The sequence below is a fragment of the Cheilinus undulatus genome, linkage group 6, assembly GCF_018320785.1.
Source record: "Cheilinus undulatus linkage group 6, ASM1832078v1, whole genome shotgun sequence".
In the NCBI taxonomy this organism is placed as follows: Eukaryota; Metazoa; Chordata; class Actinopteri; order Labriformes; family Labridae; genus Cheilinus; species Cheilinus undulatus.
In genome coordinates this window covers 40,746,973-40,772,172 of record NC_054870.1, presented here as the reverse complement: position 1 = coordinate 40,772,172, position 25,200 = coordinate 40,746,973, and the positions used below count along the sequence as shown (strand labels likewise).

The 25,200-nt window shown below is 38.2% G+C and overlaps 2 protein-coding genes across 6 annotated transcripts in view; both read right to left on the bottom strand.

Annotated features, from left to right (window-relative positions):
• Positions 1 to 1,913: 1,913 nt before the first annotated feature.
• On the bottom strand, positions 1,914 to 19,278 carry LOC121511074 (peroxisomal N(1)-acetyl-spermine/spermidine oxidase-like). Of its 5 annotated transcripts, XM_041789599.1 has the most exons (10): positions 18,979 to 19,108; positions 15,318 to 15,381; positions 12,895 to 13,071; positions 10,516 to 10,646; positions 10,217 to 10,404; positions 7,421 to 7,602; positions 5,656 to 5,825; positions 4,922 to 5,135; positions 2,684 to 2,838; positions 1,914 to 2,571 (listed from the first exon to the last, which is right to left on the bottom strand). In XM_041789599.1, exons 3-10 carry the CDS (start codon positions 12,950 to 12,952, stop codon positions 2,437 to 2,439), a joined length of 1,233 nt encoding a protein of 410 aa, XP_041645533.1. In that variant the 5' UTR covers positions 12,953 to 13,071; positions 15,318 to 15,381; positions 18,979 to 19,108; the 3' UTR covers positions 1,914 to 2,436. The 5 variants fall into 5 exon arrangements, with proteins under 5 accessions (XP_041645533.1, XP_041645529.1, XP_041645530.1 ...); XM_041789595.1 differs by lacking the exon at positions 15,318 to 15,381 and having other exon boundaries at positions 18,979 to 19,278; XM_041789596.1 differs by lacking the exon at positions 15,318 to 15,381 and having other exon boundaries at positions 2,696 to 2,838; positions 18,979 to 19,278.
• Positions 19,279 to 21,408: 2,130 nt separating this feature from the next.
• rassf4a (Ras association domain family member 4a) overlaps positions 21,409 to 25,200 on the bottom strand; it is a 45,272-nt gene continuing 41,480 nt past the window's right edge. The window contains exon 11 of the mRNA XM_041789469.1: positions 21,409 to 23,612. Within this exon, the coding sequence (XP_041645403.1) occupies positions 23,543 to 23,612 (70 nt within the window). The 3' untranslated portion in view covers positions 21,409 to 23,542. The remainder of the gene's footprint in view (positions 23,613 to 25,200) is intronic.

The window sequence follows — 25,200 nt, the reverse complement described above, 5'->3', positions numbered from 1 at the left end:
GGGGAAAAAATCGATAAAGCAAAGTATCGCAATATTTTGCACGGCAATGTATCGTATCGTCTGGTCAGCCAAGTATTGATAGTTTCAAATTAATTTCCAATATGAACTAAAGTCTATGATACTGGATAAATAGCATCAGTTGCGTTTCTGTCCACTGGATGATGCTGTGGCATTCTTAGTCCAGTGAGGTCGGCAGAGATGACCGTCATAAAACAGAGAAAGTTAGTACAACCAATATGGCAGCACCAGGGGAAGGACATTAGGAATGCAAGCAGGGCACAAACAACATGGACATGACATGGGGATTGCTGCATGGAAATAAAATACTGTGATGATATGATAAAAATGATGGCAAGGCTGATGCTAAATCAGCTAAATGGTTGAAAAATGGTGTCGATAGCAATATATTGCAATATATGGTATCACAATATCACAAAACACTGTGTATTGCAAAATGTTTAAAATCACAATAATATCGAATCGTGGCAGAAGTATCGTGATAATATGGTGTCATGGTGCCACTAGTGATTCCCTCCCCTATAAGCTACCATTCTTTTTCTTTAAATCTCTAAGAATAAGACATAAGGAACATGAAATGACATAAACGTTTCCAGCAATTTCTCATTCACAGTTCAGATATCATTACTTAATTCAAGTTGTCAGACATTTGTATGGTATATGTTAAAGGATAGGTGCTTGTACCAAATACAGTTAGGTCTTTATTTTCCTTCAAGTCTTTAGCTTGCTCAGTGCTGATCTTGATTTCATTTAGATTAATAATTCCTACCTTTTTTAAAGTTAGAAAAAGTTTGTCACAACTTAAGTTAGGTAAATAAAACCCCGAAGGCCCCAGAAAACCCAATTTCACCTTGTAGAAATTCAGATTTTTCATTTGAGTCACTTTATTCAACATGCTTTAAACAAAATACAGGTACATCTAAAAGAATTAGAATATCATGAAAAAGTACACTATTTTTTGTCACTCTTTTCTGAAAGTGAAACCCATATATTATATAGACTTGTTACACATAGAGTGATATATTTCAAGCCTTTATTTCTTTAAATTTTGATGATTATGGCTTACAGAAATGAAAACCCCAAATTCAGTGTCTCAGAAAATGAGAATATTACTAAATATTATTTAATAATTACTTCAAGGTCCCAGAGGCTGGAGGAAGAGTGGAGAGGCACAGAATCCACGTTGCTTGAAGTCCAGTGTGAAGTTTCCACAGTCAGTGATGATTTGGGCTTCCATGGCATCTGCTGGTGTTGGTCCACCGTGTTTTCTGAAGGCTAGAGGCAACACAGCCATCTACCAGGACATTTTAGAGCACTTCATGATTCCTTCTGCTGACAGGCTTTATGGAGATGCTGATTTCATTTTCCAGCAGAACTTGGCACCTGCCCACACTGCCAAAGGTACCAAAAGCTGATTCAATGACCATGGTGTTACTGTGCTTGATTGGCCAGCAAATTGGCCTGACCTGAACCCCATAGAGAATCTATGGGGTATTGTCAAGAGGAAGATGAGAGACACCAGACCCAACAATGCAGATAACCTGAAGGCCGCTATCAAAGCAAGCTGGGCTTCCATTACACCTGAGCAGTGCCACAGGCTGAACGCCTCCATGCCATGCTGCATTGATGCAGTAATTCATGCAAAAGGAGGCCAACCGAGTACTGAAGGCATAGAAATGAACATACTTTTCAGAAGCCTGTAAATTCTGTTTAAAATATCCCTTTTTTAATTGATCTTATGTAATATTCTAGTTTTTGAGACACTGAATTTTGGGTTTTCTGATCTGTAAGCCATAATCATCAACATTTCCAGAAATAAAGGCTTGAAATATTTCACTCTATGTGTAACAAGTCTATATAACATATGGTTTTCACTTTCAGTAACGAGTGACAAAAAATATTGAACTTTTTCATGATATTCTAATTTTTTAAGATGTACCTCTATGTGCAAGTCTATTAAAAATTGAGTAAAAAAATACTCATTTGACCTTTCATTCTCAAACTTCTACACATCAATCTAAGTGTTTTTATTCAATCAAGCTGATTAGACCAGGACAGGCTGAAAACAGGTGGGGATATTTTGTGAGTTTATGATCAAATAAATTCAAAGCAACAAAATGAATGAAAACAGGTCAACAATCCTTCCTTCTTAACTAGTTATTGGGGCTGTTAGCCAGAGAAACTCATCCACACCCTGCTATTTTCCTTGGATAGACAACATGGAAGAAGAAAAAACAATTTAAATTCTTCCTTGTTCTCTTCCAAAACATCAACATTGTTGTAATCAGAAAAAATTAATACCAGAACAGAAAACAGAGGATAAACAAGAAAGGGACAGTTGATTTCAAATATGTCTTGAATACTTTTATAAAGTTTCTCCAGTAACTGAAAATGTGTTCATCTGTTCTGTTTGTCCTGTTAGCTTGATGAGCTGAAGGAGGAGTAGTGATTGATGAGTCTGTCAGCTTCCCTCCAGCCTGAGAGAAGAGCTCCATGAACGGTGGAGAAGGCTTCTGAATGAGTTGCCTCTCCTGCAAACAACACCTGCAAGGGCTGAAACCAACACAAATAATCAGTGATTTTGATCAGGGTTGTGTTTTGGGAGTTTATGGACTTTACATGCATTTGTGTGCAAATTTTAAAGTCAAACATGCAATATGTGTACTTGTGACTGTACTTCTGTTGTGGGCAGAGGCTCTGCCATGTTCTTCAGGTCATCAGCTATGAAGCCTATTGCTGGGTAGCAGAAAGATCCACATGCCCAGGGGTCGTTAAACCACTGAGTGCGCAGAATTCTCTTTGGTGTTACAGATGGGTCTCCTGTAAACACACAGGTAAATCAAACATGACAGTCTTTAAATGACCAGATGAACAGTACATATCAAAATAATTTGCCCCCTTGCATGTTTTACTCTTTTATTGATTTTCTAAATCAATCATAATCAATATAATTTGGCTTTTTTGAGAAAAAACTCTTTAATCCAAAAGTGGAAACAGTGTCCTACAGAGTGATGTCAATTAAATAAAAATATGTACAGTAAAATAAGTGACAGCATAAATATTCGCCCCATTTAAAGTGACTGACCTAATTCATCAGAGGTCCAGCCAATTGGTGCTAGTAGTCTCGGAATTAGTAAAAGGAGATCACCAAATGTGTCTCAAGTGATAGTAGTGTAAACACACCTGTGTCTAGAAGGTTCAGTCACTGGTCAGTATTCATGGCTACCATTACACCATGAAGACAAAAGAACACTTGACCAGTCAAAACTTTATGAAAAGAGTGGCAAAGAGAAAGCCACTGTTGAAATAAAACTCAGATTACATATTAACTAGGGTTCGCCAAAAAGGTGTGTGGCAGACTCCATGATCAAGTGGAAGAAAGTTTTGGTCTGATGAGACTAAAATGGTGCTTTTTGTTCTTCAGACAAGACACTATGTTCAGCAGACACCAAACACTGCACATCAGCACAAACACAAATCCCCACTGTGAAGCACGGTGGTGGAAGCATCATGCTGTGGGGATGCCCACAGTAGTCAGCTCTCGAAGGCTTGTGAAACTAGAGGGTAAAATAAATCTTTAACAATCTTAAGGCCTGCTCAGACTACACAATGTTTTTGGTCGTTCACGATGGCACCATGCCAGACTATGCGACCAAATCTTGTCCTGCCTTGGCCGACAGCCTGGCCACACTACAAGAGTGATCCTGACCGCTCACTGTATGCTGTTGTCACCACCGCCTCCATGACTTGCGAGTTCACAGGTTGTCGGGGGGCGGGCCAAAGAGTGTCAGTCACTCTGCATCAGAAGCGCCCGTTGTGATTGTAGCGGTCTTTTGCTCGTAAAAAAGTAAAATACGAAAAAACTATGGATTGGAAAAGGAGGACAATATGGACTGGCTCTCCCTCAGATAGAACTTAAGGTATGCATGTGATAACGTAAATAAAATAAAATAAAATGTACACATTAGTTTTAGGGAATAAAAGGGGATAAAAGTGGTAAATCTTGTAAATGATGATGCAAAGATAATGAGCAAATGTTCTTCTGTTGTTAGACATCAGGATTTACGTCGTTCACGTCAGGTCAGGGTGTCAAACTAAACGACAATTCTAGTCTTGTTGAATCGTGGTCTTGGGGCGTCTTGGACACGTTGTTAATTATGTCACACTACAAGACCATTTGTCGTTCCTGACGCTCTGAATGGAGCCCAAGTTTTGATGATGAGCTGCGACGTTGCAGTCAGGGTTAAATCTGGCTGAATTTGTGTAGTCTAAGCCGGCCTTTAATCAGTCTGCAAGAGAAAAACAGCTTGGGAGACTATTTTCCAGCAAGACAATGACCCCAAGCATACAGGGAAAGCTACAAAAAATGGTTCAAAGACAACAAGGTGAATGTTCTGGAGTGACCGAGTCAAAGCCCAGACCTCAATCCAATGGAGAATTTGTGTCTGAATTTGAAAAGGGCTATTCATACCCGATTCCTTTGCAACCTGAGCTTAGACAGTTTTTTAAAGAATGGAGAGTACTTGCAGTTTTCAAATGACACCTTATTTCTTTAATTTGTCTCAAATGTTAAACTGATCACCAAGAAAAAGTTGCAAATGATTTCAATGAATCACCTTGTTGTAAACTATGGTTGGAAAAAATGTGCAACAAGGAAAAAATAAAAACATAAATAATAAGAAGCAGGCAGTAAATTTAGAAAAAACATTGCGAGGTCCAGAGGAATGAAAGCAATGAAACCTGCCAGAAATGGGGAAAAAACATGCAAACAACTGCATTAACATCAAAATGTCATGCAAATACATATGAGATACGACCTCAAAAGAGACCAAGTCTTTGTAAAGCAGATTGAGTCTCTAATCTAGAAAACAAAAGCCACAAAATATTGCTGAGAGATTCTCACCTGTGAATGTGTGGAAAAGCCCTATAAGGGCTTGTCTGAGTTGTTGTTCAGTAAGTGTCTCCATGTGCTCGGCCTCATGCCCTGAAATCCATCCACACAGAACATGGCTGTTTTTCTGATATGTTTCTGTTTTAGGATGTTTGAGCACAGTAAATGTTGACAACTTCCTTATCCAGGATGTTTTTAGGTCAGACACATGGTCCACAATGTCCTCCTGGAGACACAGAGGGCAAAAATATACAATTAACACCTTTATGTGTAATTCAAGTCAGGTGTTTTCACTTATATTCTGTATGCCTAGTTGGTCATTTCAGACAAATGTGGTAGATCAGAATAATTAGTTTATTTAAATGACTGAGGAAAAGAAAATAATGTCCGATTTTTAAGAGCGCCATTGTTACAAACCTTTACGAGACAGTCACTGACTGTGTTTACATGGACTTGAGTATCTGTTCTGTTGGGTTTTTTGAGTATTCTGGTTTCTGTTGGGTTTTTGAGTGTCCTGGTTTCTGTTGGGTTTTTTGAGTGTTCTGGTTTCTGTTGGGTTTTTGAGTATCCTGGTTTCTGTTTGTGCATGTTTACTTTGTATAAACTGGGATATGACTCAAAACCAGGACATTCAAGTCCATGTAAACACAGTCAATGATATCTGATCTAGCGCTGACTAACTTTTATACACATACTTTGTGTAAATGTACAGTACATTTTATGTGTTTTACACCTGCGCTACAGACCTCATCATTCCACACCAGATAGATGATCTCACAGTCATCGTCCCACCACGGAAAATCAAACTCGACATAGATCTTGTTGCATGTTCCATATCCCAGTTTGTGGATGGAGAGCAGTTTGTGAGCAGGGAGAGGAGGACTGAACAGGGTAGAATGATGCTTCTTTAGGTATCCTAGGGAAAAGAACGAGGCATATAGGTTCTTTTACAGAAACAATAATATCAAAGACAATATTCTTTTTGTTATCAATAAGCTTGAGTGTTCTGTTGCCCTTTATAATACCTTGATTTGACATGTGTTAGCTGGATTAGACAAAATCAGACATTATACCCAGATATGTAAGGGTTTATTCCTTAACTAACTCTGACTTGCCAATTTGCACTTATTGTTTTTATGACTTACTATCAGGGCTGTCAAATAATAATTTAAAAAAAATCTAATTAATAGCTGAAAATTAATAGTTAATTGTGATTAAAAGCCTCTCGGTGCATGCATGGGTTCTATACGGGTCCTCAAGCTTCCTACCCCAGTCTGAAAATATGCTTGTTAGGTTAATTGGTTAACATGCCTATTTGTTTGTCTCTATATGTTTGCACTGCAGTTGACTGGCAACAAGTCCAGAGTGCCCCCCCCCCTCAATCAATGACAGCTGGGATAGGCTTCAGCCCCCTGTGACTCTGAAAATGATAAGGAGAAATGGATGAATGGATGGATGGTATAAATCAATTTTAATAATATGTATAAAATATAATGATTTGGGGTTTCAAAACTAATTTCTAAGTCAATATAAACAATGCAATTGCAAGTGCGATTCTTACCAGATTCTTAATTTAGGGGTCAGATAAATGTGAAGAAATGTACTGTATGAGCCTGTCTTTAAGATTTTTTTTTTAAACAAGTGCTGTGCTGCTACACCAGTGTGGTCTGAAACCGTTTCTTAAAGAACAAATTTAAATGGCTCATTCTGTGAATATGGTGTTTACCACTGTTAGACATTAAAGACCCTGTAAAGTGAAAATAATTCTGTATTTAGGTTTGTTGTATGACAGGTCACTGAGTTATGAACCCCCAGGTCAAATTTCAGTCAAATAAAACATCTCTAAGTTTATAAAACTAAGCTTGTCTGTGGGCGTGTCTGTTGAATTAGCTTAAGCCACGCCCACTCAGGAGAAATATGATCCTCTTGAGTTTGAAAAATGCTACAATCTGAAGGGAAAAAAGCTCTCACACCATTAGTCTGCCCCTTGACCTTACACTGCCTAAGCTGCCTGGCTTTGTGCCAGAGAATAGACTAGATCTGTTTTCTGTCTTAGATCTCTGTTACACTTTAAATGATCAATAGACCACTGTGGCTGATAAATTTTGCAAATCTACCTCACAATGAACAAAAAACAGCATTTAACTGACCGTTAATGTTCAATAAAGGCAGTGACATCAGCTAACAACAGACTGTACTGAGATGTACTGCCCTGTGATTTCATATAGCATTAGAGGGCCGGGGTTATTCCCAACTGTGGGCCAGTGACATCACCATACATCACATATTTGCCCTGCCCACATTAAACCCAGCCAGGAAAGAGGTGAAAAACTTTATAATGGGCTAAATCCAAAATTCAGTCACATGTACATCTCAGTGTTTTCACGTGCAACCATATTCCAACATATCTAGTGTGTTAATACACACATTTTGGATTTTACTTTACAGAGTCTTTAAAGAAATATGCAGGGATGCTAAAACATTGATAAACAATATATATGAGAAGTATACCTAGAGATACTGTGACGATAACGTGATCAGCAGTGATCTTCTCTGCGTCATCACACTCCACAGTCACGGTGTTCACTCTGTCTTCTGTGTTGTTCCAGTGAATGCAGCGTACAGGTCGGTTATATGAGACCAAATCAGCAGGAAGCTCCATCATCAATTTCTTGACAAGGCCTTCAAAACCACTGCAAGGAAAAACAGAGAGGTAAAAGTTAAAAAGCCGCACAGCCACCTAGCAGATTTTGGTAACTGGTTTCTACTGGTAAGAAGGGAAAATTACAGCAAAAAAAAAAAAACGGCCATCGTTGTGAAAAACTGACACTGTGTTACTCCCTTTAACTTCCTGTCAACAATTAGCTATGGGGGAATGATACCAAAGCTCCAAAGCTTGTTCACTCTGGCAAAGCAGTCGTGAAGGCTTGTATTGAAAGTATGTCATGTAAATGATAGCATTCAGAGCTTCAGGAGTTTTCTAGCAAACAATTTCCAAATTTGGCAATGTGCATTAAAAATAAATTGTAAACATTCTGAGTGGGGTTGCACAGATACCAATCGGTATACCAATACCAAACCTTATTATTGATACTCATATAACCTTGCCGATGCTGTACTTGATATCTTGACAGTATGATGTTAGCCTCTCATTATTTCAGCAGATAGACCAAGTTGGAGCAATGTCTGCAGTTTGGTATTATCTAACAAAAAAATGAGGATGAACTGTAATGACACAAGCATTTATTTATTTTGGTACTCTATATCAGTGAGTACTAATGTGAGTACTTTATTTGTACCATGGAAAAAATGGTATCAGTGAATCCCAGATTGTATCTCCACCAGATACTGAGTGATGGGCTTTGACCCGAAAGTCAAAAAGCATAAATGCTAAGAAGACAACAAGATGAAGGCATTATTAACATGGCAAATATCCAAGTGAGAAACATGCACTTTTGTACAAGCAAAGACAGACTGTTTATGTTGTGCCAGCTGGTAAAGATGTCCATGTTCGCTCTGTTTGACATACAGTTTGCCACTACCTGTCTTGTTTTTTTGGTTATTTGGTATGTTATGTCATAGGCTAACCAAATTAAAGTCTAATAGACAGTATAAAACAGTGGTTTCAGCATGGAGGTTGGGACCCCATGGGGGTTGTGAAACACTGAGAGAGATGCCATATATTAATGAACTGTGTGAAGCACTTTGAATTGCCTTGTTGCTGAAATGTGCTATACAAATAAACTTGCCTTGCCTTGCCTTAAAAAATGAAGGATATATTTAAATGATTTCAAACTGTACATTTTACCCATTTTTATGAAAAATATATGCATAAAATTAGTTAAATGTAAATAAACACATGGTCATTTGGTGAGATTTATGGTGAAATCAGAGTAATGTTTATAAAAATCAATAACAAATATGTCTGCACACAGGTCTGCCCACAGAATTGGTTGGACCCCTGACTAACTCAGAGAATAGGCCCTCCACAGCTGTGATTTATTGATGATGTCAGTGTGTTTTAACAGTAGCATTGGTGTGAGTGTCCTGGCTAAAAGTCCCCTCATTTTGGAGCGGAAATGGGTAAAACTATAACTGGGTAAGAACCACATTTGAACCACTTTCTCACCAAATTTTGCCCCTGTTATCTACATCTTTCATCTTTTTGAATACTGTGTGTCATTTTTGCCACTTAAATCAAATTTTGCCACGATTCATCATCTTTTACCGACCAATTTTTTCCACTTTTAACATATTTTTCCTCTTTAGACCCAGTTCTGCCACTTGGCAATTTCTTTCACTTTTAAGCCATTTCCACCACCTTTTCTGCCAATTCTTGCCACTTTCTGCCTATTGCCTATTTTACCCACATTTCACTATTTGTCATGCCCCTTTTTGCCAGTTTAACCCAGTTGTGCCACTTTAAGCCTATTTTTCTGCCTCGGTTAACTCATTTTTCCTATCCAAACCAATTTTTACACCTTTTTTTTCCATCCCATTCACCACCTTTTCTGCCAGTTCCTGCCACTTTAAGCCAATATTGCCACTGGTAACCCTTTTTACTACTGTTATACCCATTTTGGCTACTTTCTGCCTATTTTGTGCCACTTTAATCTAATATTTGCCACTTTTAATCCATTCCTGCTATGTTTAAACTCCCATTTCACCACCTATTCTGCCATTTTAACCCATTTTAGTTCTGTTTTTTAACAGAAGGGATTTGCATTTTGCATTTTGATGGCTACATACTACAGCAAAAATTAATAAAGAAAAGATATTTGCTGCCTGCTTTGATGAAAAGGGTTATTATCCAGGTTAAAAAAAAAATAGATATCATAGCTTAACATTACAATGGACCATGATTTTGCTGACCTCTGTGGGCCCCCAGTTTGGCTGGGCCCCAGAAAGCTCTCCCCTATCCCCCTTTATGAACTGCCCTGTCTGCACATGACTATTCTTGAATGTGCATGACTGTGTTCATCCACCTGCACGTACAGTGGGTGTCCCCGATCTCTGGCACCAGATCACAGGCTGAAAAGTTTGAGAACCCCTTGTCTAAAAGATTCTACCTTAAGTGCTTGTACACTGGGACAAGAGCAGTAGTCCAGTTAAAAGAATTGAGAAAAACCACAGCCAATATAAAAGGTCATGGGTAAGTGGTCACAGTACAGACTGATCAAAGCTCCAACAGAAGGAGTAGCTGGTGGAATATCAGCACCAAGCCTACTTCTCCAAACACATGTGCGACAGTCAGAGGACAGCTTCATATTTTGTTCAAATAAGTTCATAAGATGTTGGAGTACAAACCCTGGAAATGTGCAGTCCAGTCCAGGTAAAGGCTTGTAAATACAATACCCCTCTATGTCAATGTTTTCCATGGTGGTAGTGGCATTGCTAGTGCACTCTCCTTTCACCATGGCACTGATGGCACACAGCAGCAGCTTCTGGGTGGTTTTATCCTTATGTTTCCACCTCTCAGCTGCTCGTTTTCTGGCCTGCAGATGACAACAAAAAACAAAACTTTGAAAGCTTGACTCAGTTAAAAATCAAAAACAAATAGATTTCAGCACCATGAAATTAAGATTTTAAATTGGAAAAGATTCTACCTCTGATTGAAGGAAATGTCCAATGTTGGGCCATGGTTTTTCTTTGGGATCCTGAAACTCATTAATATCGTCCATTAGCTCATTGAATAAATCCCGAGCAGGATTCATTATTTCAGCACTCAGCCTCTGACCTGCATATCACACAAACACAAATAGACATTTTGTTATTAGATAGATCAGTTTCACGTTGTGACACTTGTGTAAAAAATGAACAAAGCAAGTATTTATGATGAACTAAGAAACGATTTTTACATAAAATCACCTACTCTGTGAATGTCAACAATATATATAATCCTGATCAAAATTTTTAGACCAGTTGGAAAATTGCAAGAATTTGCATTTTGCACTGTTATATCTTAAGAAGTTCCTAAGTAGAGCTTCAAAATGCAAAAAGAAGAAATGAGAGTGAGACAAAAAAAAAGGAGTAAGCAATGGAGTGAGCAATTTATTGAAAACAACAATTGAACTGAAATAGGCTGTTCATCAGCTGATCAAAAGTTTAAGACCACAGCCTTTAAAAGCCAAAATCTGCACAAAAATGTGGATTCAATGCCATTTTCTGTCAGGTATTCACACTGTCATGACCTCCTTATGGCAAAGAGAAAAAGTTTTCTGACAAAGAGATCCCACTTGAGATGTATGTGGCACAGTGGAGGGGGCGCCATCATGATCTGGGGTGTTTTTTCCTTCAATGGAACAATGGAGTTTCAGGTTGTGCAGGGGCGTCAAACAGCGGCTGGCTATGTGGAGATGTTGCAGTGGGCATCCCTCATGACTGAGGGCCCTCGTCTGTGTGGTAATGACTGGGCTTTTCAACAGGACAACGCTGCAGTTCACAATGCCCACCTGACAAAGGACTTCTTCCAGGAGAATAACCTCACTCTTTTGGACCATCCTGCGTATTCCCCTGATCTAAATCCAATTGAGAACATTTGGGGATGGAAAGTTTACAAAAATGGACATCAGTTCCAGAGAGCGCAGATGGTTGAGTGGTTTGAGGCGCTACCCGTGTGCGCGGGTGGCCCGGGTTCAAATCTGGCCTCTGGCCCTTTACCGCATGTCTCTCCCCACTCTCTCCCCTGTTTCGAATCTATCCACTGTCCTTCCTCTATCAAATAAAGGCCCAAAAATAAATCTTAAAAAAAAAAAAAAAAAAAATTAAAAAAATGGACATCAGTTCCAGACAGTGGATGCCCTTCGTGAAGCCGTCTTCACCACTTGGAGCAACATACCCACTAGCCTCCTGGAAACACTGGCATCAAGCATGCCTGAATTAATTTCTTAAGAGATCACAAGATTGGTGAAGCCACTCATTACTGAGTCCTTTTTTGAAACTTTTATTTTTGTTATGAGGGGGTTTTCATTTTTTTTTTTTTTTTTTTTTAGCTACGGTCTTAAACTTTTGATCAGCCGATGAACAGCCTATTTCAGTTTAATTGTTGTTTTCAATAAAATGCTTACTCCATTTTTTGTCACACTCCCATTTCCTCTTTTTGCATTTTGAAGCTCTACTTAGAACCTTCTTAAGATCCAACGGTGCAAAATGCAAATTCTTAGAATTTTTCCAACTGGTCTAAAAATTTTGATCAGGACTGCATTTATGTATGTGGTAAAGTAAAAATTCAAATAAGATCTCTAGGACTAAAACAATTGTGTGGCACTAATAAATAAGCAAAAAAATGTTATTTAAAAGTACACAACAATAAGTCATTTGTGATATCCCAGTGGTTCGGGCAGCATACACAATGAGACATAAAAAAAAACGTTCTGCTTTGCTTAATAATGTTAACGTGATAACTGCTATTCAAGGTTATTCTCAGTTTGTCCCTTTGACTGCAGACTTTCTAGTTAAAACACAGGAACATGTTGCATGAGTTACTGTCAGTTCGCATACATTCCCTGATAGTACAGGAAGCACTAAGTTTATGCTGATCTTTTACCATTACCATTATACTCTTTTAAAAACAGATGATTCTGCATTTCATTTACAAAAAAAGAGGAAATGTTGCAGTAGCTTTCTTCTCTTTATGAAACAAGGACAGTGATATTTAGGGAAGTTAGGAAGAAGTGCTTCGTGTTACTGTGACCCACGAACTCAGAATTTACTCCAGAAAAAAACAGAATTATTTAATTTTTGCGTTTTAACGTTAAATGTTCATAACAGGATGTAAGCTTTATCTTTTAAGTCCCTTGTAAACTATTTAATGAAAATATTTATGTTCCATTTACATTATGTTTATATCACAAATGCTGCCTGCAATAGCCTTTTCTGGTTATGTTATTTATCTGTTTTTGTTGTCTGTGCCTAGTCATCATTGTTACACATTGAATTGGCTGATTTAAATACACAATGACAATGATAGTAAGACTTTAAGTAACCTGAACTGCTGAAATAGTTCGGAATAAAGGGAGGACGTTCATCAACTTCCATGGCCATGTTTTCAGGAAGTGATGCCTCTGGATCCAAGAGTCCATAATCCAAAGACAAACAAAAGACAGGATTCTGCTCTGATGCGCCATGGATGTAACTAGCACCTATTTCTGTAATGACATTACCTGTGGAGATTAAAAAAAAAAAGATATTATTTTAATTTCATATTTACTTTATTGGCATTAACAAATCTGTCACTGCCAAAGCAGCAAAACAATGGCATTACATATTTAAATAATATAAATATACATATTATATAACTCCACACAATTAATCATTATACACAAAAATAAAATCTGATTATATCACATAAAACAACAACATAAAACTACTGGTTAAAAATTTGAAAAAGGGAAATTTATTGGTCAACCGAACCACTTTTAATATAATGAACTGTTTATGAAATGTCAAATGGTTTGGAGCAAAGACATTTATAGCCATAAATGGCCAATGTGATGATTTTTGTCACATTCAGCATCTCTGTTTTATCACTATGCAGTATGGTGATATTTATCATAACCCATTTTAGCAGGTGTGCTGACCGGAGAGCCTTATCCATGTCCTGAGAGAGGCAGAGTCAGGGGTGGAGTCAGACAGCTCATTAACATTTAAAGCTACAGGTACAGTAACAGCTCGTTCTGAGCAGGGCTGAAACGGGGGGGGGGGGGGGGGGGGTTTGCGGACCTCTCAGACCAATGTTAACCTTTCCTATAGGGGTAAAATATGTGACCTTTAATCACAGTGAGTACTATAAGATAAGAGAGGGGTCTGAGGGTCCTCTTCCAGGAAATTTGAGCATCCAACACCAAATCCCCTGAATTCTGAAGAATATTTATGAACTTGTGGATGAAATTCAGTTGGAAAAACAACATTACCGATTATCTATCAAAAAAGACACTGGGTTCTTAAAAACTCAGATTCCAGTTAGATTGATTTGTGGATGTAAGCGCCATTTTCCAGTAATAGCTGGATGCTGAGGATAAGGGAAAGTCTTATGCACACTTGAAAACAACAAGAGCATCTCGACCAAGAGGAAGTGCATTTGCCATGAGTGTAGCACCAGTTACAAATGAAAAGTCACCTGAAAATGGTAAAGATTCTAACTCTTCTAACATCAGCGCTGCTTTTCAGAAACCATGCATGCACTGTGAAAGACAACACACATTGGCAGAATGTCACAAAATCAGAAATCAGCCTTATAAGGACAGACTTGAGTTTCTTAAAGGAAAAGGTCTGTGTTTTGGATGTTTGACATCAGGACATTTAAGTAAAGACTGTAGAAAAAGAGCTTCATGTGAATACTGCTCTAAGAAACATCCAAGCATGCTTCATTACACAAAAGAAGACAGCAACACAGTTGACAGTGGTCAGAAAAACACAACTGATAGAGCTACAGCAAATGAATGCACAAATGTCTCAGGTGGGACATGTGGTGCCACTGGGGCCGGAACAGACAGTCGTGTTTTGTCAATTGTGCCTGTGTTTGTAAAGTCAAAGAAAAGCAACAAACTAGTAGAGACTTATGCATTCATGGATAAAGGAAGCCAAGCCACATTCTGCTCTGAAAAGCTAATGAGGCAGCTTGACATGGAAGGCAAGAAAACTCAGATCCTGCTTCGCACGATGGGTCAGGAAAAGCTTGAACCAAGCTACCGCCTTTCAGGATTAGAGGTGTGTGGTTTGAAAGAGAACATCTACATTGACTTGCCAGAGATTTACACTTACAAAGACATTCCTGTTTCCAAAGAGAACATTCCAGTGCAAAAGGACTTAGAAAGGTGGCCGCATCTTCACAAAGTTCAGCTGCCACAGACAGATGCAGACATTGGACTGTTAATAGGATGTGATGTGTACAAAGCCATGGAGCCATGGGAAGTGATCCACAGTGAGGACAATGGACCATATGCAGAACGAACAGTCCTAGGTTGGGTTATTAATGGTCCTCTTAAGGGAAAGGATTACAATGCACCACATGAAAGTGAGCTTTGTGTTTCTGTGAATCGCATTTCTGTTGCTGATGTAGAGAACCTGTTGGTGCAACAGTTTAACCATGACTTCCCAGAGAAAGCCTGTGAAGAAAAGCAGGAAATGTCAAGAGAAGATGTGCAGTTTATGGACTTGGTCAATGCAACAGTAAGAAAGGTTGACGGACACTACAGTGTAGGTCTCCCTTTAAGAAACAAAGAAACAAAAATGCCTAACAACCACAGTGTGGCTGAACAAAGAGCAAAACACCTGAAAAGGAAACTTGTCAAGAACAAAGAGTTGCACAGAGAGTATCAAAGCTTCATGTCAGACCTGTTGAGCAAAGGATATGCAGTTAAAGTAAGAGATGAAGATTCTGTGACTGAAAAGAGAGTTTGGTACATACCTCATCATGGGGTGTACCACCCGCAAAAAGGGAAGCTTCGTGTGGTCTTCGACTGTGCAGCATCCTATCAAGGAAAGTCACTCAACAGTGAGCTTTTGCAAGGCCCAGATCTAACCAACTCATTAGTTGGAGTGTTAACAAGATTTAGACATGATCATGTTGCTTTAATGTCAGACATAGAAGCAATGTATCACCAACTAAGAGTACCACCTGAGGACAGTGACCTCTTGAGATTCCTCTGGTGGCCTGAAGGAAACTTGAATGAACCTCTGCAAGAATATAAGATGGTTGTGCATTTGTTTGGGGCGACTTCCTCCCCCAGCTGTGCCAACTTTGCACTCAGAAGAACAGCTGAAGATGCTAAAGACAAAATGGCACCTGATGCAGTTCAAGCTGTTCTCAACAACTTTTATGTAGACGATTGTCTTTTGTCAGTGTCAAATGAAACACAAGCATGTGCCATGGTTAAAGACTTAACAGCAGTGTGTGAGAGTGGAGGATTTCATCTGACAAAGTGGATGAGTACTAGCAGAGCTGTCCTCACCTCCATTCCTGACACAGAAAGAGCCAAAGAGGTCAAAGATTTGGATCTAAGTCATGATGCGTTGCCTGATGAAAGAGTGCTAGGAGTTAACTGGTGCACTGAAACAGATGTTTTCAAGATCAGGATTAATGCAAAACATGTACCACAGACGAGACGTGGTATCCTTTCATATGTGAGTGCCATATATGACCCTTTTTTGTCATATAAAAAAGGGTCATATACTGACCCTTTTTTATATGAGGGTCAGTATATGACCCTCTTCTGATCCCAATGATTTAGAAGCACTTACACCTAACCATTTGCTTCTTCTCAAGAGACAACCAGTTCTTCCCCCAGGAGTGTTCCAAAAGGAAGATTTGTATGCAAGAAGACGGTGGAAACAGGTGCAATACCTAACAGACATTTTTTGGAAGCGATGGACTAAGGAATATTTGCCACTTCTACAAGAAAGACAAAAGTGGTTGGTTCCCAGAAGAAATCTGAAACTAGGAGATGTTGTTCTCATCGTTGATGAGAGTGCACCCAGAGGTTCATGGTTAATGGGAAAAGTTGAAAAGACAATTTCTGATCCAAATGGATTTGTCAGACGTGTGTTTGTTAAAACTAAGACTAATGTTTTGGAAAGACCAATTGATAAGTTGTGTTTATTGCTTGAAATGGAGGAGTGTGGTTTACTTTAAAGTAACAAGCATGTGCTTAAAGTGCATAAGTTAACATTTTGCTTGTGATGCAATATTTTTGAGTTTATTAAAGGTGGATTTGAAACATTTAGTTAAAGTTAACAGATAACTGCTAGTTGTGTTAAAACAAGGAAATCATATAGTTTCTGGTTTGAAGTTAAATGCCGCTTTAAAATGTTAAGATGTAATTGTTATGCTTTAGCAGTAACAATTAGGGGCCAGAATGTAAGCGCCATTTTTCAATAATAGCTGTGTTTATATTGTTTTAATATTACAGTTTGATAAAAGGAAGCAAAGAATGTAATTTCAGTAAGATGAGAGGAATATTGTTGAATATCTACTGTGATTTATTCCAATATCTTATTCTGAAGTTTTGTTGTTATGCTTTAAGACTTCTGTAGTCATGTGATGTACACAGGAAGTGAAGTGTTTATTGTGAAATGCTGCCGAAGTCAATAAACGAGTGACCGCGGTGGAGCAACACGGTTGTTTTACTGTGATCGTGCGTAGCCATATGCCGACTCAACGCGTAGAACATTGCCATGTCGTCACTCATGAAGTGGTTATGAAAGAAGTAAGCTTTAGAAGCATAAGAGTAAGCAAGAAGTCTAAAGATAGCCACCACAGTGGACAAACATTATACACAAAAAAGAATGATTAAAATCGTATAAGGTGGGCCAGAAAACAAAGACTCGATAAAGACATGTCTTAGTCAATGTGCCCTCTAAAATTTAGGACCTCTTCCCTGATCCGTTCATATTTTCTGCACTGCAGCAGGAAGTGTGTTTCTGTTTCAGCTTGTTCCAGAGCTGGAGCAGTATGTAACCTCTAAATAGCCAGGTGTGTCTGTGTTTACCTGCATCTATTACCAAACAGTGATCACTGAGTCAGTAGTCAGTCATGATTGATGTCCTGATGCTCTGATTAATGTTTCCTCAGTTTTTTCATCAGCCGCTCTGCTTTCATAACCAGCTATGGTGCACTGCCAGTTTATGTTGAGTTCTTGTTGTGTAAGTCTATCGGTAAATACAATTTTCATGTTCTCTCTCTGTAATCTGATTGGTTGGGATGGTGTGAGGGCTGTGCAGGCCTGAAGCCAGCTGAGCCACAGTATCAGTTGGCTGAGGGAACTCCTCTCAATGTTCTCGTCAAGTGTGTAGTATACAGAGGAGTTTTTTTTTAATAAGACATCTCCACTTTATCTGAATAAAAACTGAACCTACGAGCAAGAATGTTTTTTTTTTCTGTGATTAAAATGAGCAAGACATTTGACTTTATTATAGACATCAAGATTATTGTTTGACACTTTAAAAACAGTAAAGCTCCACATCTAATTCTCTTATATTTAAAATCATGTTTGTCACCATAAACAGAGCATACACACAGCAACTGCTGAAGACCAGCACTGCTCAGACTTAAAGCAAGCAGGTCATCCACATAAATCACCTGATTTACTAATCTGCCTGCAATCATGCATCCAGTATTACAGGATTTCAAATGCTTGGACAAAACATCAATATACAAGTTGAAAAGAACTGGGGATAGAATTCTTCCCTGTCCGACACCATTACTTATGCCAAAGGGAGCTGATGGACAAGGTCCCCACTTTACCTGCATCGTCTGGTGGGCATACCGGAAAGCCAACTGTCTAATGACATATTTTGGCACACCTTTTTCAGTCATTTTTTCCAAAATTTTCTATGATTTACTCAATCAAATGCCTTAGATGCATCAATAAAACACACAAAAATAGTTGAGTTCTGACATCTCTATCAATCTATATTTTTAAGTGCGTATATGCACAAGTCTGCACCATGATTTTCTTTGAAGCAGTAATAAAGAGAGTAAATAAAGTTATGTAACCTGTCTATCAAGATTTTCGCTAAGACTTGACAGGATGCTGCAAGACCTGTAGTTATCAGCCCTGCACATCTTGCCAGCCCTATCTTTAATGACCAGGAACAAAAGAACAGACAACACTGAGTCCGTGGATCATGATGGTAAACCGGATGAAGAGAAGAGGAACTATCCTTATTCTACAGTGTTTAAGGTGTTCCAGTAATTTGTAAAATTTAATCTCTCTTTCTTGGATGGGGATTAAAAGTGAAACTTGCCTTATTCTGCTCTGCACCCATTGCTTGTGGTGCTTCACCCTGAGGATACTCTTTCAGATCTCTGTATGCAGGCTCTCCAAGGGGTACTTGTCCCAGTTGCCATGTTTTGGATTTATAAGAAGACCCCACACTTCACTACCAAACAGTACTATTGGTTCAATCATTCATCATTCTCCGTATCTTTAGCCTAGTGTAAACGTATGTCGATTAATTTTACATTGAAACATATGTTGTTGATGTTATTATGCCTCTGAATAAACGGTCACTCCTAGAACAGTGCAGCGATCGAAGCTGAAAGTAAAAACGTGGTAAAGAAATCTTACCTATATTAGCAGTTTGAATCCGTCCACCGCTTCTGGATGTCGCCTCGAGTATTCGTACTTTGTCAAACCCGGAATGAACGAGTTTGTGAGCCGCTGATAATCCTGATATGCCACTACCAATGATCACTATCTCCGCGTCCGAATTCCCAGCCATGCTTGCTTTGTCTACAAACACCAAGAGTCGCTCAAAGAGCTTATTCAGACGGTTATGTAACGTCTCATTGTGGCTATCTTCTTTATTGAACTTCCTCTGTCTGGACTCCTTAATTCACTCCAGTTTCACTGAAATATGAACGAGAATTACAGCAACTTCGCCCCCTCCTTTGAACACGCCTTAGCCTGTAGGCTTTGGATGCGGAGCATCTGCGTTTGCTAGGAACACAGGTAGACTATTACAGTTTCATCCGAGCGCACAAGAGGAAGGCAAAATCTCAGGGAACACCATCTGCGTATAAATCCCCCTTTTAACGTGTCTTACAGTATCTTTAATTGATTTATAGTTGTAGTAATAATGCATGGCTGTTTAAATTCACAATGCACACCAAGACCTGCTCGCTACAACTTTTAGAAACAACCTAATTTCACAAAATTAATGTTTATAGGATATGTTGAAGTCATGTTAAGCTTATTCACAGTTGGTGATTAACAGCAATCTGCTGCAGCATGCCTTTTTTACACCAAATTATCCATAAATGAGACAAAAGCACAGTTGGAAAATATCCCCAAAATACCACAAATTTAGTCTTCTCAAAGGTTGTTCATTTATTTATTTTGATACTGAATGATATTGTGAGTTTTAAAACAATATGGCTCCAATGGTTTTCTAAATCATTGATTGTATTGAAGAAAGCCAATGCTAACACGTTGTTTTTTCTAACTTTGACATCCTTAAAGTCAGGTATGTGGACTGGTCCCACCATACTTATATTTTTCTGCATGTGGCCCTCAATGGAAACATTTTGGACACCCCTGCAGTAAAGAGTCAATTGATCCCAGCGCTGCCCGCGACCATTTCAAAACCAAAGGCATGTGAGAGCAGTTCTGCCATCTTGGACAGGGTGTTGAGTTTTAGATGTGTTTAGATGTTTCCTATTGTACAGTTGTCACTGCTAGGATTCCTCTGCTCATGTTTCTGGTTGATTGTTGTTGTTTTTGATGTTGAACACTTTTGCACCATGAGTGAAGTTATCCACTGAGTTGGTGACTTTCCATCTGTAGGAACATAAATAAGGCTGTGTAAGGCTTCATACCCTACCCCTGAAATTTTCTGTCTGTAGTATTAATGCAAGAGAACATCCTACTTTACCACAGGTGCACAACAAAGATTGCCATAAATATGAAAATAGCATTGTGATTAATAAGTACGATTGTGAATACATCAAATTTACACTCAAAGCAAAAAGAAAGAATGCAACATTGTGTTAAAAGTTAACTTACATGTGTTAAAGACAACACTGAGTTTGGAATTTAACACTATAAGAGAGTTTAAATAGTGAGCAGTAAAGTGTAAATTTAAATGGAATTTGTGAGAATCATATAAATTCTGAAAAAGTATTAAATCTAACACCATGGAAGCTGAGTTTACACTGACAATTTTACTGTTAGAGAGAGCTGAACTTAGGACTTTGCACTGTGTTTTTCATTTTTTTTTATTTTTTGAAAAGTTGACATCTGCCTTTTCCCTTCTTTCTCTTGACCTTTGCCTAGCACAATCATAAATGAGTGATGTCTTTCTTATTATTTTGATCACTCATCTGATGTCGGAGACATGGAGTATTGTTATCTCTATCAACCCCTATGCTCTTTTATCGCACCTGACATAATTTCTGTCACCTGTGCCCCAGTCCTCTCTGGTTGCTCAGTGTGATCAAAGTGGATGAAAATATAAGGTGCTCTAGATCAGTGGTTCTCAACTGGTGCATTTTCAGTGCCTGGATTAAAAAAATATTGGAAACAATTTAGGATGATTGGAAAGGAAGTGGATACACACATTTTTTATTTTATGTCATTATAAGTTGTAAATTTATGTTGTCGTCCAAAATTTTGACTAATTTATCTTTCTTCAGATGGCAAAGCTGGTTTTCCCAAGGAATTCCTCAAGAAATAACAAAATTGCCCCATCTCTGTAATGTGTTTCCTTTAACAGTGCTTGCTTTGTCCCGTCTCCTGGTTCAATCATTTTTTTGTTCTGTCTTTAGTTAAAAACTGCATTTTTTCATCAAATTAATCTGAGTGGCTGAAACATATTTGAAAGTTTGGGTCACATTTCTCATGAAAAAGGTAGTGACGGGTCTTGAGGCTCAACCAGCTGAGAACAATGCTCAAGAAAAACTGAAAGTGTTACTTAAGCACAAGAGGGGAGAGGAACCAGGCACTCCACCAGCATGAATAATGAAAAAATGAGGTAGGAAATACTTAAAAGACCTTTATTAAAATGGCTAATTCATCTAATAAGCCAACATGTTTCAACAATAGGGGCCTTTATCAGGGCTTGCAAACAGACAGTTTTGGTGTGGTCTCACCAGTATCAGCTACAGCCAATGTGAGAGGCTGTCCCATGACCATGAAGGAAAAAGACAAAATAGGTGGAACCAGTAGAAAACTAATTAGCACCAATAAAACAAACAGAAATTATTTCCAAAAAGGAGAAATATGTACAGATGTATATGCAATATAAAAAATGCATTAAAACATGAAGATACCTTGAGATTATACCTTTAGATTGTGCAACATTATCCCAGGGAGAACATTTCAAGATCATCATTAATTGTAATAGTCATATATGGCTCGTCTTATCCATTAAGATGATTTCTTTCACATGGGATTTACAGAAAAACATCTTATGGAGAAATGCATGAAGGCTGCCTGGCAGGGTAAATAACTTTGTTTCATTATAAATGCAGATGTCTTTAAGTTGTTAGACAATTAACCTGTGTGGGTTTGATCAGAACATTTCTCAAGCAGGTGTGGTAGTAATAAAAAGGGGAGGGATATGATTCTGCAAATGTGACTCATGACTAGAAAGCATGCAAGCAGAAACTTATTTTCATTAGTTACATAAGCAGTTTGAAAGATAAGACACTTTGAATGTTACTATAGGCTTTTAACCAGCATCCCTTTGTCACATGTGACATGTTGATGCCTTGATGCCTTTCACAAATATTGCCAAACTGAAAGTAAAATAAAAACACAAAAAATAACGTTTTACAGTTGGATTTGCTGTGTGTGTGCACAGGGAGCATGTAGACAAATGAAATGTGTGCATGCATGCATGCATGTATGTGTGTGTGTAAGAAAGAGGAAAATGTGGTAATCTTTCACACATTGTGACTCGTGCAAAGTGAGCAACAACTACTGTTAAACACAACTAGAAAAAAAGGTGTAAATGCCCATTTATATGCTGCTTTTTAAAAGGTGTAATATGTGTTTTTTTCCACACTGAAATGCCTGTATTTATAATTCGTAACTATATATTTACATTACCTTGAGTGCCCTTTGCGGGTGTATTACAAGGGGTGAAAAGTCTGAACAAAAGACATGTCATTGAGCTTGACCTTGGCTGCCCCCCCCCCCCCAGCTATGGCACACCAGGCCCTGCAATGAATCCTACATGCCTAAAACTTTTGCACATGACTGTAGATATTTTGAAACCACATATTTTAGTGCCTTTCTGGCTTATGCATTAACATTTAGACAGCAGCAGCCTTTCTTGATGATGACTGTAGTAATATTTGCAACAATCAAAAACATATTTCTGCAAAGGCTCACCAAAAAGTGACGTCTGGATGTTTACAGAATATTTACTTGGTGTGTGCAGAGAGAGACTGTGCACAAAAGAAGCGTGTTGAGGAGGGAATTTTTTTATTATTATCTGATTATTTAAATAATAACTGCCAACTGACTAAGTAAATGTTGAAGGTCAAGGTTGATAAACTGTGTTTGTAAGGCTGTGGGAAAAAGGAACAGCCCTCCTCTCAGGATGCACCATTGTGTAATGCTGATAGGCACACGAATACACACTGAGCTCATGGGAACGGGCTGGCACTGAGAGTCACTCAGCAAAACAATGCTAATATGTGCTTCAGTCTTGGTTAGTGTGCAGGAAATAATAAAAAAAAGGCTGTTTTCTTTGTGGGAAATCAGAGTTGAGTATTATGTTTGGTGTCAGCAGAGATCCAACAGCATTTAGAAAGGCCACACTAAACATGATTTATTACATAAAAAGGTCCAAGTTGTAGAAAACGTTGCAGAAAAACAGCTTGTATAAATATCTGTCTATGAAAGTGAATACATTAATAGTAGAAATATCAACGCTGTGAGGAACTTCTTCATAATAACATTAAAAAACAAATCTTACAAACTGTTGAGTTTTGTTTTTCTAAAAGTGGAAGCACATTGGTGTCTGATATGGTTCTTTTGCAGCCATATTAATTTACCTGTACATTCACTACAAATATTTACCATCTTAAATCAACAATCATTAGTGTTTCATTCAACCTCCTCACACACAAACACACACCTTTACAAACAATCATAAACAGGCCATCTTCTGTACATAGCACACTTATACTCGGTCACTGTTGTCAGCTTTGTCTTCCAGCTGATGTTGAATCATTAACCTCAGAGCGCTGTACCTGCAGAGAGAGGACACACAAAATAAACACATTTAAATGGTTCAACAATCATAAATATCACATATTATCAGACTAATAAAACTGTACAACAATCACCTGATTCTACTTCAGAGCAATAATTCACATGTTTGGGATGCGGCCCTCTTGTGAGTCTAACAGGTACTGCAGATTGGCATTGATGGGTCATAATAATAGATTCATGCCCTTTAGGTCCATTTTGATTGCTTGTATCACATAAAAAAAATTTTGAGCCACAGTCACCTGACAAGTCCTGGTAAACACCTTTTTGGGGATATGAAAAGCAAAAAATTAAGTCCTAAATTTGTGTTTTAGTATTATTAATTTTCATATTTCTAGGCTATCTTGTTCAATATGGGTATGTGGAATATATGTTGGTTGTTTGTTTTCATCTGCATGTTTTCACCGTTGCAGTTCAGAAATCCCCATGACCTCCTTAAGAGAAATCCCAACCCAAATTCAACCACTCAAATTTATTAAATATAATATTAAATATGTTAAAAAGGACACCCTGACAGCAGGACATGTATGCATTCATCTTATTTTGGTCCATTCCTCTGAGACAGTATGAAAAGTTCTCGAGGAATTTTCTCATTATCTTGGGGAAATCAGCTGTCATCCAAAGAAAATGGGATACATTAGTAGAAAACTTAAGACTAATACTGAAATTTACTTGTCATCACAGGGAAAAAAAAACATATGTGTGTGGATTTACCCTAAGTACACTAAGAGTTTCTGTATATAGAATTTCTGCCACACTTTTCTTTCTTGGCACGCATTCATGACCCACTGGAAAGTTTTTTGGGTCCCCACCCACCAGCTGAGAACCACAGCTTTATGGTATGGGCTACTAATGTGCTGTTTTATTAGTGGATTAGTGTTGCCTATAGTATTAATTTATTATTGTGATAGCAGCTGTAAACATGCAGCACTCTGAATACAAGACAAAGTCCCCAAGGACCGTCATATCATATCACATGGGGTTGTGTTAGGTCGTGCCAGTCGTGTTGTGTCGTATCATAACTTTATGGATCATCAGCGGTTGTAAGGGTAGAGTAAATAGGACCCCAGGGGTAATAACCTCAGCTCCTGCAGTCACATTTCAATATTTTTTGGGCAAGAAACTTAAACCTGAATTTCTCCCCCTGCTGTGGTGGGAATGATGCTTTTGAATGGGATTAATTAATACTGATGGCCACTCTGTAACAGTTGTCAGTGTCAATATGGAGTAAATGGGCATGAACAGGATAGTGTGACCTGCATAAAATTAACGCTTTGAGTAGTCAGATGACTAAAAAAGCACAACACAAGCCCAGGTCTGTCTTACCATGCAAGTTGCTTTCAGTGAGGAAAACTGGTTGCCAGTGCAGCAAGCCTCATTAACATTTTTTATTTCTTGTTATAAAATGTAGTATCCTAAATAAGATATAGATCATTTCAAGAAACCTGAATAAAGGTTGTTTGCTGCATTAATAAATTATGAGTAATTCATGCATTGATTGTGATATATTGATAAAAATCATGTTTATCCATATCAGGAGTATATGAATGGCTTGAAATATTTGTATTG

Bases quoted from the DNA above. Each gene is read 5' to 3' on its own strand.
- LOC121511074 (XM_041789595.1), bottom strand. From the start codon at position 19,132: ATGGCTGGGAATTCGGACGCGGAGATAGTGATCATTGGTAGTGGCATA. The intron at 10,647-12,894 runs GTTACTTAAAGT...TGTGATATGCAG, and splicing joins GAACTATTTCAGCAGTTCAG to GTCAGAGGCTGAGTGCTGAA. The intron at 2,839-4,921 runs GTGAGAATCTCT...GTGTGTTTACAG, and splicing joins GCTTTTCCACACATTCACAG to GAGACCCATCTGTAACACCA.